We start from the raw sequence: 15745 nt of genomic DNA on the forward strand, positions 1-15745 counted from the left end.
GCTTTCAAACATCACGGTGCTTTTGAAGCAAATTTAAATGGAAGGTGCTTGCACCTGGGAAGTTTTTGCTGATTCTGAAACTACAATGTTCATAGATGAGAAAAATCAAAAAACAAAGAAAAAATCGCCGGAGCGCTTTTTAAATAAATCGCGATTCAAATTGACATTTTTAGGGGTTCTTTAGGTTTTCACTATTTTGCTTAGAAACCGCAAGTCCTATCAAAATGGGACTAAAGAAAATGTTGTAGCTATGAAAAGTCTCTACAAGATTGACCTTTTGGTATTCTCGTCGGTTCTACCGTTTTTGAGATATAGAAGTTCAAATTGGGGACAATTCAAAATCAATTCAATTCTGTATCGCCCCCTTATAAAACAATGTCATGACCGCAAATTCCCAACTTAAACTTATATATCTAAAAAATGGTACAACCTAGGATAAGTTACTTAAGCCAGTCTTGTAGAGAATTTTCACAGCTTTAAGATTTTCTCAGGTCCCACATCGATAAGACTTGCCGTATTCAAGCAAAATCGCGAAACCCTAACAAAAAAAAAACCTAAAAATGTAAACTGAGCTTCTTTATCTCAAAAATGGTACAGCCTGGGAACAAATCATAAACGTCAATCCTCTAGAGAATTTTCACAGCTACAACATTTTCGTTAGCTCCACTTCGATTGGACTTGCAGTTTCCAAGCAAAATCGTGAAAACCTAAAAATGTGAATATTGACCGCGATTTATTTAAAAATCCCTACGTCGATTTTTCCTTATTTTTGGATTTTCCTCATCTATGAACATTGCTGTTTCAGAATTCACAAAAACTTCCCCTGTGTAAGCGGTTAAAAGTTAGTTAAGGCGCATCCTTCATGACATTGTTTTAAAAGTGGGCGAAACAGTCAGTGCATTGTCCCAATTTGAACTTCTATATCTCAAAAATGGTAAAACCTACGAAAATACCATAAAGGCCAATCTTCATAGCTACAACATTTTCTTCAGTCTGCTTTTGATTAAACCTGCGGTTTCCAAGCAAAATTATATAAAAAGTTTCCCACCTAACAATTTTTTCGAGAGCTCTAATTTTCAACTTTTTCCGAGATTTTTTTGAGTAGTTTTTAGAAAATTGTCTATTTCTCTTTCATAAATAACGCATTAAAAGAAAATTCTCTCTGAGTGGGATTTGTTCTGTGTTGGGTCAATATCAAAGGTGTCAGCGTCAAAGATTTTTTCCGATAATTTTTTTTAGAAAATTTAAACTTTTGTTCGAATTTTTCCAGAATTTCTTTCCGAATTCGTACCGAATTTCTTCACAGAATCTAAATTTTCCACCGAATTTTTCAGATTTTTTTCGATTTCGGACCGATTTCCGTCAGAAAATCTAAATTTTTCTGCGAATTTACTTCCGAATTCGGACAGAATACGTAGCGAAACTTCAAAATTTTTTAGAATTTCCTTAGAAATTCTTTTCCGAATTCGGTGGCCACATCCATACAACTTTCGTACCGGATTCGGCATCAAAATCGGATTTTTTCAAAAATGTTGGACTGGGTTGGACTTATTTAAACATATTCTTGTCTAATTTGCTCAGAGTACAGTGCATCTAATTCAAAATTGCATTTTAAATATTTTTGTATTTATTTATATACGTATTTATCCTTTCTACACGGTTCAGCGTAAAATAGCAAAATATTTTTATAGAGCTCACGAAATATAGAGGAGAAAACAACTTCAATACTTAAAGCATTTGTTGGGATCATTATTCCAATCTATGTAAACAAATGAACAGTTGAGTTTTTTTTTTAACAAAAATGCAACTGTTTTATATGTGAATTTGAAGTTGGAACAGAATATTTCATGATCTTCTGTAGAATATGTCTTTATGAAAAAAGGCAAGGTAAAACGCAGAGCTAAGCCAACAAAAAAAAAATTCAAAAATATTATTTTTTATTTGTTTCAAAATATTGTTTTTGATTAACATAGCCTTTGATATGTAATTTTTATTAAAAATAAAAAAAAACAAAGGTCCCAAATGTGATCATGCCGCTGCAAAACAGTTTGTTTTAAAGAAATATCTATCGGCGAATCCAGATCCAGAGCGTCAATGTTATTCTCACTTTACCACAGCTACAGGTTATTTCCTTTATAACAAACAAATGCCTTTTGTTATAACCCTTTTGCAGATAGTTTTAATCAAATCAGTCATTTATAACCAACATCAAGTAAAAACTTGAATTTTAAATTAAGCAAAAAAAAACTTGTAAATATTAATAACCGTTTTTACAGTGTTTTATTATAATTTTAATTAAAAATCCCAATAATTTGTTTGCCCTTTAATGAAAAAAATGGATTTAGCCCCAGAAATATTATTGGTTTTTCTAATTATTTTTAATTTATTCCAATTTTACCTGTAAATATTAATTTAATTTTTTTATAGTTTAATTTAAAAATCCCGAATATATTTATTTGCCCTTCAACAAAAAGAAAGAAAATGGATTGGATCCAAGAAATAATATTGATTTTTTTTTAAATTATTTTTATTGAAGCAATTTAAATTGACCTTGCCTTCCTTCTAACGTGATCTCTCTAAGACTTTCTTCAACACCAAATATATTATCCACAGCTCGTTAATGGGAAAACATGAGCTCTATACATCAAATCACAAAATTTATATTGTTTTTATTTACTAATTGGTTATTAATTAATTTATTTTTGTATTTCCCCCACAACGAATATTAACAAATTTTCTTAACAACTCCCAAAAAAAATCCAAAAACAACTAAGGTCCCAAATGTGATCACGCCGCCGCAAAACAATTTATTTTAAAGAAATATCTATCGGCCAATCCAGATCCAGAACGACAATGTTATTCTCACTTTACCACAGCCACAGGTTACTTTTATAAAAAAAAAAAAAACAGTCTGCTAGAAAAATACCAACGATCTGTGTATAGTTTGGCCATATTGTAGTTGTTATAATAAATATTGCTAGAATTTATTTTTATTTAATTTTTTTATAACAAATTAATTTTAAGCAACAAGCTCTCCTCAATTGTATTTTGCTAGAATTGCTTTAATTCTATTGCTCTTTGAAATTTCTCTTTTTTTCGTTTTCTATGTAATATTTTTGTACCATCCACCATCCCCGTATTATTGCTATGTGATGTGCTGCTGCCTTAATTAATTCCAAATAGGTCCACAAAGAGATGCCATTGCCGCCCGTGAATTTATATTACGTATGTTTGTGGATCTAAATCCAGATTCGGAGAAAATTATTTATTCTCATTTTACATGTGCTACAGGTAAGTTAAATGCTTTCTTTCAGAAACTGTCATAAACAAAAAAAGAAAACAATTCTCATTATGTATATGAAAGAGGTGACTTGTTATGAGATTTTGTTTACTGAGAAAATATGAATGGTACAAAGAGCAATTGTCCTTTTTTCTCTACACATTTACACTGCTGGGATGTCAAATTGGTGGTTTTCCCGCAACTTCTGGTGATTTTTGACGTACAAAAAACCACTATTTAAGCAGGGATGTCAGTCAACTGTTCCGAGGTAACATCGCTACGTACGTATCTATGGTCTGTAACGATTTTTACCTCGGTACAGTTGGCATCCCTGCATTTACATATCTATTTTTTACATCTCGAGGTAAAAACGAATTTAAATGACATACCCCCATTATTATAAGTCATCTTTTGTTATAGTTTGGATTTACCGAACAAATTTATAGCGTTCCGGTTAACTTAAAGATAAAAGTGATGATTGAATTTCAAGGAGGAGTTTCTTGTCATTAACTTTCAATGTGAAAATTATATTTTTAATGCCTCCAAATTAGTTTATTTTGTATTTTAAAATCCATCAGATAGTAAAAGATCACATGTAATAATGGCCCATAGAGTGCTGCTCAAAACGTTTACAACTCAGATGCCTATTTCAATCACATTCAATCTATTTATACTTGATACGACCAAAAATGTGCCTCATCGAAATAACGATTTAAGACCCCAAGTATGTTTGGACGAAATTCGTTTCAGACAATTTGGAGTCGATTTAGCCATGTCCGTCCGTCCGTCTGGCTGGCTGGTGCGCACGATAACGAACGGATCAACCGATTCGAACCAAATTTGGGTATCGTAATATTTTGTCCAAACTTTAAGTTCGAAGATGGGCCATATCTGTCCACTCCTTCAGGTACCTCTCTCCCACACAAGATCAAAAATTTTCTGTAAAATACTGTGAACGATAACTCTCGAAGGGAGCAATCGATTTTGTCCAAACTTTGAACATCGTATTATTCCTTCCAGATATAGATCTGCTTCAAATATGGACTATATCGGTTCACTCCTTCGGGTAGCTCCCACACAAAATTCGGATAAAGTGAAGTTTAAGAGCTCCTCTCGGATAGTTTTGTAATTTTTCAGTATGTTTTACTTGCGACTCCCTTTACGACGGTACAATGTTTTTCCGGCGCAAGTCATTACTTCTTGAGATATTGGCCTAAAAGCCAAAATGACAAATATGCAAAATAATTCTCGCAGGGGGTTTCTGATTGGTCCAAACTTTGCAAATCGTATTATTTCATATATTCATGTATCAGGTTGGAATATGGATTATATCGGTCCATTCCTTATGGTATCTCCCTAGTAAAAAATAAAGTTTAAGATCTCCTCTCTCATCGTTTTAATTCTTTTTTCTGTAGGTTGTTGTTCTAGCGGCCTCATTTACAAGGGTACGATTTTTTTCTGGTTTGTTTAAGTGAAGTTTAAGGTCTGTTCGAGGATCCTTTGGAATTTCTTACTGGATGTACTCCTTGTGGTCTCGTTTATAGCGACATTATGTTTTTCGTAGCGATATTATGTGTTATAATGGTCCAAAAGCTCCATATCGGTCCTCTCCCACAAAAGTTAAACATTTGTGTCTAAGTGCAGTTTAGGGTATATTCGAAATGTATACCGATGATGTTCGTTGTGGTCCTGTTTACAGCGATATTATGTTTTCCGTGCACAATTTCATGCTTCTTTACATACTGGCCACTGGTTATACTATCCTAATCCACATTTTTGTCGACAAGCTCAAATTTCCGAAAAGGACCACAAAATTCTGACAAGACCCTAAATACATTCGATTTGTGCGTAGATTAAACTTTAAATTCACATAGGCTGAGGGCAATATTTTTGAAAATTTAACATAGTTGAAGTCAAGGTTTACCCGTTTATAACACGCGAATTGTGGTTGTATATTATAAAAATTAAATTCTTTTGGATAAAATGAAATGTTTTTAAACTTGACAAAAAATATTGACCCTAAATGTTAATTTGCGTGGAAGCTGCGGCTATATTTATGTTTAAAAAAATGGGTAAAAATGTGTTGAAGCCAACGTGTCTTTTTATACCCTCCACCATAGTATGGAGGGTATATTGAGTTTGTTTTTCTGTTTGTAACACATTGGACCATATAATGTATATATATTCTTGATCAGTATAAAATTCTAAGACGATCTAGCTATGTCCGTCTGTCCGTCTGCTGTAATCACTCTAGCTTTCGCAATAATTGAGCTAGAGCGCTATATTTTTGCACCCGAGTGTCTTTTTTCCATAGGCAGGTAAAGTTCGAAGATGGGCTATATCGGACCACTTTTTGGTATAGCCCCCCATATAACGGTACCTCCCGATTTTCGCTAGTTTGGGGATTTTAGCTACATGTTTTGACCAAACTACCTGTAATTTCACGTTTGGGGTTCCCAGTGGTCACAAAATATCTCCACTAAACATCGTCAACATAGGTGCATGTTTTAGTATAGCCCCCATATAACGGTACCTCCCGATTTTCGGTATTTTGAAGATTTTAGCTAAAATTTTTGACCAAACTACCTGTAATTTGACAGTTGAGGTTCCTAGTAATCACAAAACATCTCCACCTAAAACTGCCAACATAGGACCATGTTTTGGTGTAGCCCCCATATAATGGTACCTCTCAATTTTTGGTATTTTGAGGATTTTAGCTAAAAATGTTCACCGAACTACCTGTAATTTCACTTTTGGGGTTCCCAGTGGTCACAAAATATCTCCACTAAAAACCGTCAACATAGGTCCATGTTTTGGTATAACCCCCATATAACCGTACCTCACTATTTTGAGGATTTTAGCTAAAATGTTTGACCGAACTACCTTAATTTGACAGCTGAGGTTCCTAAAAACAAACATTGCTCACCGAACTACCTGTAATTTCACTTTTGGGGTTCGCAGTGGTCACAAAATATCTCCACTAAAAACCGTCAACATAGGTCCATGTTTTGGTATAGCCCCCATAAATCCTAAAATCCTCAAAATAGTTAGGTACCGTTCACTATTTTAAGGATTTTAGCTAAAATGTTTGACCGAACTACCTGTAATTTGACAGCTGAGGTTCCTAAAAACAAACACTGTTCTACAACATCCCATACGGGACAAGGGAGACTTCTCTCATATCAATGAGTGCACCCCGATTCATATTTAGCTCAATGATATGGGACCTACCGTTTATCGCCGAGTCCGAACGGCGTGTCTTAAGACACCACTTGTGGAGAAGGAGAAGCTGAGGTTCCTAGTAATCACAAAATATCTCCACCGAAAACTGTCAACATAGGTCCATGTTTTGGTATAGCCCCATATAACGGTATCTCCCGATTTTCGGTATCTTGTGGATTTTAGCTACATTTTATGACCGAACTACCTGTAATTTTACGTTTGGGGTTCCCAGTGGTCACAAAATATCTCTACTAAAAACCGTCAACATAGGTCCATGTTTGGTATAGCCCCATATAACGGTACCTCCCGATTTTCGGTATTTTGAGGATTTTAGCTACAGTTTTTGACCGAACTACCTGTAATTTGTCCACCTAAAACTGTCAACATACGTCCATATTTTGGTATAGCCCCCATATAACGGTACCTCCAAATTTTTGGTATTTTGAAGATTTAAGCTAAATTTTTTCACCGAACAACCTGTAATTTGACAGTTGAGGTTCCTAGTGATAACAAAATATCACCTTCATTTTGAGACCGAACTACCTGTAATTTGCCGTTTGAGGTTCCCAGTGGTCACAAAACATCTCAACCAAAAACTGTCAATATAGGTCCATGTTTTGGTATAGCCCCCATGGAACGGTAACTCCCTATTTTCGGTATTTTGAAGATTTTAGCTACAAATTTCGACCGAACTATTTGTAAGTCGACATTTGAGGTTCCCAGTGGTCACACAACATCTCCACCAAAAACTGTCTGCACAGATCAATGTTTTTGTAAAGCCTCCCCCCCCCCTTTTTAAATTGTCAACATAGGTCCCTGTTTTGGTATAGCCGCCATATAACGGTGCCTCCCCATTTTCGTAAATTTTGACCCAACTATCTGTAATTCGAAAAACTGTCCACATACTCGTAGTATACTCCCGACTTTCGGTTTTTTGGATTTTAGCTACAATTTTTGATCCAAGTATCTGCAATTCCACCAGGGTTTCGGAGTCGAGGGATTTTTGGGTCGACTCCGACTCCAGACGGGTTTTTTTTTTCACGACTCCGGCTCCGACTCCGAGAGTAAATCCCTATACCACTAAAAATGAATAAAATTTGCACAAATTGTTAACTTTTTCCTATATTTTGGCCTATATAGGCCAATGTGTTAGTTTTTCCTAACATATTCATTAGAAAGTGAATATAGCTACACAGTTTTACAGAAATCTGTATCCAAATACGAAAATGTTGTGCGAACATTTTTCTAAAAATCATATATTTCGGGACTAATTTTTACAATTGTCATTCGATTTCCTCGTACTTGATAGCAAATTTTAGATTTTTACGTTGCGGATCTAATAAATCTCTACTCGTGAAAATCCATCTACTAAAACGCGAGATAGATAGATGGAAATCGTAACGATATCTTACCGAAAGTTGTATGAAGTCGAATCGATTTCGACCCGATTTCCAAACGAAATCTGAAGAAAATTCTTGGGAAATTCGGAAGGGAAATTTAATTCACATTCGCTCCGATATCGGAACGAAAACGGTACAAAATCTGAAATATTTCCCCTCCGAAAAATCGTTTAGAAATCGGAACGAAATCTGAACGATTTTGCTTAAAAGCAGAAGTAAAAACGCGATAACTTTTTTCCGCAACAACCAAAAATTTGCTCGCGAGCGGATTTTTATTTAGGATTTTTTTTCTTAACCTATGTACCAAAAATCGTTGATGTAGCGCGAAAAGAAAAATTCAATTTTTTGGGAATGGAATATGAAAGAATTGGCAATATTTTTCCCCATATCTATGTCGGCAAAGCCGACTGATACTTTTTTTACTTGTTAATTCCAAAATATTTCTATTGAAATACAAAAATCTTAATCGAAAATGTTTAGCTCAAGGTGCGTATTATCGCCTTTTAATTTATATTTTGTTTGAAAATGTCTACATCGAAGATTGCTATTTTACAACAATTCTTCTGCAACACAAAAGGTATTTATTCAATTATTTTTTTATTTACATTTAGTTTAAATTGAATTCACTCATTAATTATTGGCTAGTTTTTTGATATTTACAATGCTTTTGTTATTGCTTTCGTATTTGGCTCGAAAAAAAAACTCCAAATAAATTTCTATAAAATTAATATAAATATTTTATATTTTTCCCTAATTTTTAAAAATTTCTTTTCTTTAAAATTCTCAACAACAACAACAGATACCGAAAATATTAAACTTGTATTTTGCGCTGTAAAAGATACAATCATGCAAAATGCTCTAAAAGAATTCAATTTGGGTTAAGATGTATTCGAGATATATGGGATTTGTGGCTTGGGCTATGACGACAAACAAACAAAAAAAAACCAAAAACAATTTTCTACCGATTTTATTGCAAATTTTCGTCTTTCTTATGTTTTTACTTTACCATTTTTTTGCCATCCATTCATTTGTTGTAACCCCCTACATTCGAATTTGATCGTGGCCGGAAACTGAACTACTTGAAATTACTTATGGGTCTCTTTTTTATTAAACTGAATATATATTTACGAATAAAAAAAAATTATACAAAATGGAACAAGAAAAAATAAATAAAATATATTAGCAGCAACAAGTTATTTACTTCCATTAGTCTTATGCAATTCTTTTCATTATATTTATTTATGTATAGCGAAATTTAAAATTGAAATTCAGTTACAAAAAAAAAATAATAACAATAAGCTTAAAATAATAAAGTGCCAAAAACTGTTCAGTTGTTTTATTTGAATTATATTTTTTGAATAATGTTTTTATTATTATTTTTTAAATAATTTTTCTTCAAAATGCAATGGAATTTTAGAACATTTTTACCTTCCCTGAAACGTTATCCTTCTGTACTGACACTATTTTCAAAATTGTGGTCGTTGTCACAGTGGCCGTTGCCATTGCCCAAAAATACGAAATTAAAGTCAAATGCTTTCTTAAAATATATCATTATTAAAATAAATATATCATGAAATCGAGTACAACAAACCCTATAGAAATTAAAATTTGTTGCAGCTTTTTTTGGGCAGATCAGAATCGGATAACTTGAAGTTTCAAGATTAATCACAATCTCAGCCTTTAGGCTAACGAAGGAAGTGAATATCAATTTAAAAAAAAAATGTGCCTTATCGAAATGATGTTTTTAAACCTCAAGTATGTTTGGACGAAATCAGTTTCAGAAAATTTGGAGTCGTTTTAGCCCTGTGTGTCGGTTGGTGTGTCTGGTTGACTGGTGCGCACGCTAAGTCTCGAGCGGATTAACCGAATTGCCTAGGTAATGACCAGAAGGATATAGTGTTTTCTGAGGAAATTGGTAGCTCTATGTTTTGCACGGTCCATAAGGACACCCTTACTAGAATTTGCGGGGAGGGGCATGTTCGCCAGACATAACATCGTGTCACGTGGTCACCAAGGAGCTCATCGTTTTTCTTGGGACAGACCATCTATAATTGTCCCCACCTCTGACCGCCACACTATATCATCTGAAGAGTTGCAATACAGTGGAAACCGCTTGTAACGACGATCGCTATAACCGATATGTCGTTATAAATGATATTTGTTTTGTGTGGACTATAAATGACTATACAATTTTGTGACTATTTTCAGAAGATATGAGTTCTTCTTTAGGCAGAAGAATCTTTGAAGTCTTCCATAAGAGCTCGTAAGGGTTCTATAGACAGAAGACCTCAAAACAAAAACAGTATACCTTTTAAGGTCTTCGCCATAGAGGAGACTTCTTGAGGCATTCTATACATAAAAAATGCCTGTTGAGATTTTATAGGCAGAAGGCCTCCTGAGGTTCTATAGACAGATGACTTCTTAAGGTCTTCTGTAGACCTCTTTAGGTCTTCTACAGACCGAAGACACGACCTCTTGTCGTCATCTATAGATGACACACAGAAGGCCTCTTGAGGTCTCCTACATACAGAGGATCTGTTGAGGTCTTCTACATAGAGGAGAACTCTTAAGGTATTCTATGCAGAAAAGAGACCCCTTGAAGTATTCTATATACAGAAGAACTGTTGAGGTTTTCTATAGAGATAATATGTCTCTTGAGGTCTTCAATAGAGAGAAGACCTCTATATGTCTTCTATAGACAGAAAATCTCTATAGGCAGAAAAACCTTTGGAGACTTCTGAAGGCAGATGAGCTCTTAAGGCCTTCTATAGACAGAATGCCCTCTTGAGATATTCTATAAGGAGAAGACCGTTTGAGATAAGACCGCTTGAGGTATTCTATAATCAGCATACTTTTTGAGGTTTCTATAGACAGAAGACTCCATGACCATGGACTGCGGAGATGAGCACGGACTGAATGTCCTGGTCGATCAATGGTAACTGAATGCCGATCACTTACAAATGCAAGATTCTAGGGCTCACATTTGACGGTATATTCACCTCGCTGCGCATGCCACAGTATATGCTATAACCGAGATGTAGGAACAAGTTTCTGAAGTTCATTGTGATTACAAAAACAAACTTGTTGACAAATGTAACGCAATAGCTTGAACTGTGATAAGCTATGTTGCGCCAGTGTGGACCCAGAATTGGGCAAATGCTTGATTTTTCGTAATGTTTATAAATGCTACGCCCATGAGCCAAATCCAGATTAAGCAAAAACATACGAGGGCTGCATGAAAACGATTTGTACTTTTTTTTGGAAAGTTTGACAGTTTTTAGGCTATACGTATTCAGGACAGTTTGTCATACGACCATGTGTTTTGTTGTTTACAGTGACTTGAACAAATCACTTTGCCAAAAAATGGAATTTACTAGATTTTCGTCTGATCCTTTTAACAAGTTTCGACGTGAATAATCATGCAAGAAGCCATCGATCAAATTAAATCTTTGTATGTTAATAAAAGGCCATTCTATAGCCCTATGAAAAACTGGATAATGAATTCGATCGTTGTCGACACTCGCCAAAAAACGAGGGTCGTCCAAAAACGGCCGTTGTGCCAGAAGAAAAGTATGCCGTGCATGAACGGTTAATTCAAAATCGCCATATTATGCACCGTTAGATAGAGGCATCCTTGGACATTTCTTCCACCAACTAACATTTGATATTGCATGAACACATGTCCGCAAAAATGGGTTATTCTCCTTAGATTCGGCAAAATTGGTCAATCGCTAAAAAAAGCTCTTGTAGATTGGTGCAAAGAAATTGTGAATAAAAACGATCGCGGTGCTTCAAACTACGTTTGTAAGATCGTCACAGACCACGAATCTTGGATATATGCTCAGCAGCCCAAAACAGGAATCGACCAAATCCAATCGAGCCAAATCCAACGAAAGTTGTTCATGTAAGAAGCACTTCGAAGCAAATTGTCGCCTGGGACCTAATTACGTGATTCGATTCGATCGAGAATTTGCTCGCGAATAAGCTTTCGACACGATAAAAAAACGTCATGACAAAACTCGATCGAAAACGTTCAAGCAATGTTATCGATTTTTTTCGATAGTAACCCGTAATCGATCACGTAATCTTCAGGGAATATTATTAAGGTAGACGCCAAAAAATGTTTTTATTTTAAAACAAAAACTAAAAACCAAAATTATGAATGAAAAAATGTAAATATTTGTGGAATTTGTTGAATAATATACATTGAATAATAATTTCGGAATGAAGTAGTGCTAAGAAAATAAGAAAATTATCTATGTTTACAAAACCTTTGCTGAGATTTTTTTTACTAATTTTATTTTTATACCCTCAGCATTTATGCTAACGAGGGTATATACACTTTCATACGGGCAAAATGTGCCTCATCGAAATATTGGTTTTAGACCCCAAATATGTTTGGATGAAATACGTTTCAGACAATTTGGAGCCAATTTAGCAATGTTCGTCCGTCTGTCTGGCTGGTGCGCACGATAACTCTCGAACGGATGAACCGATTTGGTCCAAATGTTGGCTTTCGTAATATTTTGTCCAAACTTAGTTTAAGTTCGAAGATGGGCCATATCGGTCCACTTCTTCACGTACCTCCTCCATAAAAGTCCGAAAATGTTCGGAAAATTTGTGCGCACGATAACTATTGAAGGAAGTAATCGGTTTAGTTGATACTTTGCATATGGTGAAACTTCTACCATACTTAGATGAGGTTCCAATATGGTCTCAATCGATCCACTCCTTCGGTTGCCTCCCACACAAAATTTTGGAAAAGTTCAGTTTAGGACCAGCTCTCGAATTACTCTGTTTTTGTTGTAACAACTTGTATTTACTGCCCCCCATACGACGGTAAAAGTTTCATCAGGGGCAAGTCCATACTTCCTAAGAAAATAGCCTGAAAGTTGCAAAAAAAACCCTATGACACCGTGTGTAGTGGTTGGAGCACAAGATAACTCTCGAACGGATCTGCTGATTCGGTCCGAAATTTGTTCTTCGTAATATTTATACCCTCAGCCTTTAGGCTAAAGAGGGTATTTACACTTTGATACGACCAAAAATGTGCCTCATCGAAATAATGGTTTTAGACCCCAAGTATGTTTGTACGATATCCGTTTCAGACAATTTTGAGTAGATCTTGCAATGTCCGTCCGTCTGTCTGTCTGGCAGGCTGGTGCGCACGATAACTCTCGAACGGATTAATCGATTCGGTTCAAATTTTGGGTATCGAAATATTTTGTCCAGATTCGATTTAAGTTCGAAGATGGGCCATATAGGTCCACTCCTTCAGGTACCTCCCCCACAAAAGTTCGAAAATCTTCGGAAAATTTGTGCGCACAATAACTCTCGAAGGGAATAACCGATTTGGTCCATACTTTGCACATCGTGTAATTTCTACCAAACTTAGATGAGGTTCCAATATGGACTCAATTGGTCTACTCCTTCGGGTACCTTCCACACAAAATTTCGGAAAAGTTCAGTTTAGGACCTGGTCTCGAATCGCTCTGATTTTTGTTTACGCAAGTTGTGTTCGCTGTCCTCTATACGACGCTGTAAGTTTCATTAGGGGCAAGTCCATACTTCCTGAGAAAATAGCCTGAAAGTCACAAAAACCCTATAACACCGTGTGTAGTGGTTGGAACGCAAGATAACTCTCGAACGGATCTGCCGATTCCGTCCAAAATTTGGCTTTCGTAATATTTTGTCCAAACTTAGTTCAAGTTCAAAGATGGATTATATCGGTCCACTCCTTCCGGTACCTCACCCACAAAAGTTCGAAAATGTTCGGAAAATTTGTGCGTACGATAACTTTTGAAGGGAGCAACCGATTTGGTCCATACTTTGCACATTATGAAATGTCTACCAGAATTATATAAGGTTCCAATATGGACTCAATCGGTAAACTCCTTCGAGTACTTCCCACACAAAATTTCGGAAAAGTTCAGTTTAGGACCTGCTCTTGAATCGCCTTGGTTTTTGTTGTAACATCTTGTATTCACTGTCCCCTATACGAAGGTACAAGCTTCCTCAGGGGCAAGTCCATACTTCCTGAGAAAATAGCCTGAAAGGTACAAAAAAGCCCTATGACACCGTGTGTAGTGGTTGGAGCGCAAGATAACTCTCGACCGAATCTGCCGATTCAGTCCAAAGTAATATTTTGTGCAAACTTAGTTTAAGTTTGAAAATAAGCCCTACCGGTCCACTCCTTCAGGTACCTCCCCCACAAAAGTTCAAAAATGCTCGGAAAAATTTTTCGCACTATAACTCTTGATGGGAGTGACCGATTTTATCCATACTTTACACATTCTCATAATATCTACCAGATATAGATCAGGTTTGAATATGGAATATATTTGTCCAATCCATCCCGTACCTCCCACACAAAATTTTGGATAAGTTCACTTTAAGACCTGGTACTGAATCACTTTGATTTTTGTTGAAGCAACTTACATTCGCTGCCTTAATTGCGATGGTAAAAGTTGTTTCAGGGGCAAGTCCATACTTCTTGAGAAAACAGTCCGAAGGGTGTAAAAACCCCCTATGGCACCCCCATGGTCTATGTCGGTCCGTTCCTTTAAGTACCTTTTCCGCAAAATTTTTGAACTTTAATCCTAATCAACATTTTTGTCGGTTCATACAACCAAAATTTTGAAACCCCCTAAAAAGTGTTTCAATTTTCACAGGCTGAGGGTATATCTCTGTCGGCAAAGCCGACTGATACTTTTTTACTTGTTTGTTTAAACTTAGATTAAGTTCGAAGATAAGCCATATCGATCGAGTCCTTCAGGTACGTCCCCCACAAAAGTTCTGAAATGTTCGGAAAAATTGTGCGCACGATAACTCTTAAAGGGAGTTACCGATTTGGTTATGCTTTATATACAATATATAGTTGTTCCACAAACATCCCAGAAGGGACAAGGGAGACTTCTCTGCTTTACACATCCTAATATATCTACCAGATATAGATCCGGTTCGAATATAGACTATATTTGTCCACTCTTGTTTTGGTACCTCCCACACAAAATTTCGGATAAGTTCACTTAAGGCCTGCTCTCGAATGACTTTGATTTATTTTGAAGCTACTTGCATTCGCTGCCTCAATTACGAGGTTAAACGTTTTTTTCAGGGGCAAGTCCATACTTCTTGAGAAAACAGCCAGAAAGGCGTAAAAACCAGCTATGGCACCATGTGTAGGTGGTTGGAGAGCACGATAACTCTCGAACTGAACAACCGATAAGGTCCAAAATTTGGCCTCCGTCATATTTTGTCCAAACTTAGTTTTAGTTCGAAGATGTGCAATACCAATCCACAGCTTCCGGTACTACCCCCAATATTTAAAAAATGTCACTAAAATACGATGTCGATTTTGTCCAAACTTTGGATCTTCTAATATTTTGTCTAAATTTAGTTTAACTTCTAAAATGGTCCATAATGGTCCAAAGGCTATACATTTTCTACAAAAAGACATTAAGAAGTCTTTCATTTTGTTGGTTTACGATAGGCAAGTTAGCTACGATTAATTTCTCGCAAATTTATGCTCAATAACTCGATAATTTTACTCGATAACGAATGTTGTCATCCCAACTTTGAGTAGTCGGTTCGAAACAACTCGATATCGAATCACATAATTAGGCCCCTGTTTCTTCGGCAAAACTGACCGTGTGACAACTATATGACTTAAGAAGTGTAGCACGGTTAATTCTGAGTGGTACACTACAATTTGTTTGCCTGAAGTCTCCGGAGAAATTCGAAAAACGAACAAGAGAAAATGAATCATTCTGCATCATGACAATGCAAGCTCTCACACATCGATTCAAACCAGCGCCTGTTTGACCGAACAAAACGTGGAATTGAT

At 35.8% G+C, this 15745-nt stretch overlaps 1 protein-coding gene across 21 annotated transcripts in view; it reads left to right on the forward strand.

Moving 5' to 3' along the window:
- The window catches only part of Galphaq (G protein alpha q subunit), a 78092-nt gene that overhangs the window by 53209 nt on the left and 9138 nt on the right, over nt 1-15745 (forward strand). For 14 of the 21 annotated variants that reach the window (XM_073955332.1, XM_073955345.1, XM_073955334.1 and 11 more), the window contains one exon: nt 3184-3291. In XM_073955332.1, coding sequence (XP_073811433.1) covers nt 3184-3291 — 108 coding nt within the window. Of the gene's footprint in view, nt 1-2015; nt 2124-2774; nt 2883-3183; nt 3292-8701; nt 9226-15745 lie in introns of those variants that run through there. The other 7 variants (XM_073955348.1, XM_073955351.1, XM_073955350.1 and 4 more) reach the window with 4 other exon arrangements.

Source organism: Musca autumnalis, unplaced genomic scaffold (genome assembly GCF_047663935.1).
Source record: "Musca autumnalis isolate F117 unplaced genomic scaffold, ASM4766393v1 scaffold_5, whole genome shotgun sequence".
NCBI classification, from domain to species: Eukaryota; Metazoa; Arthropoda; class Insecta; order Diptera; family Muscidae; genus Musca; species Musca autumnalis.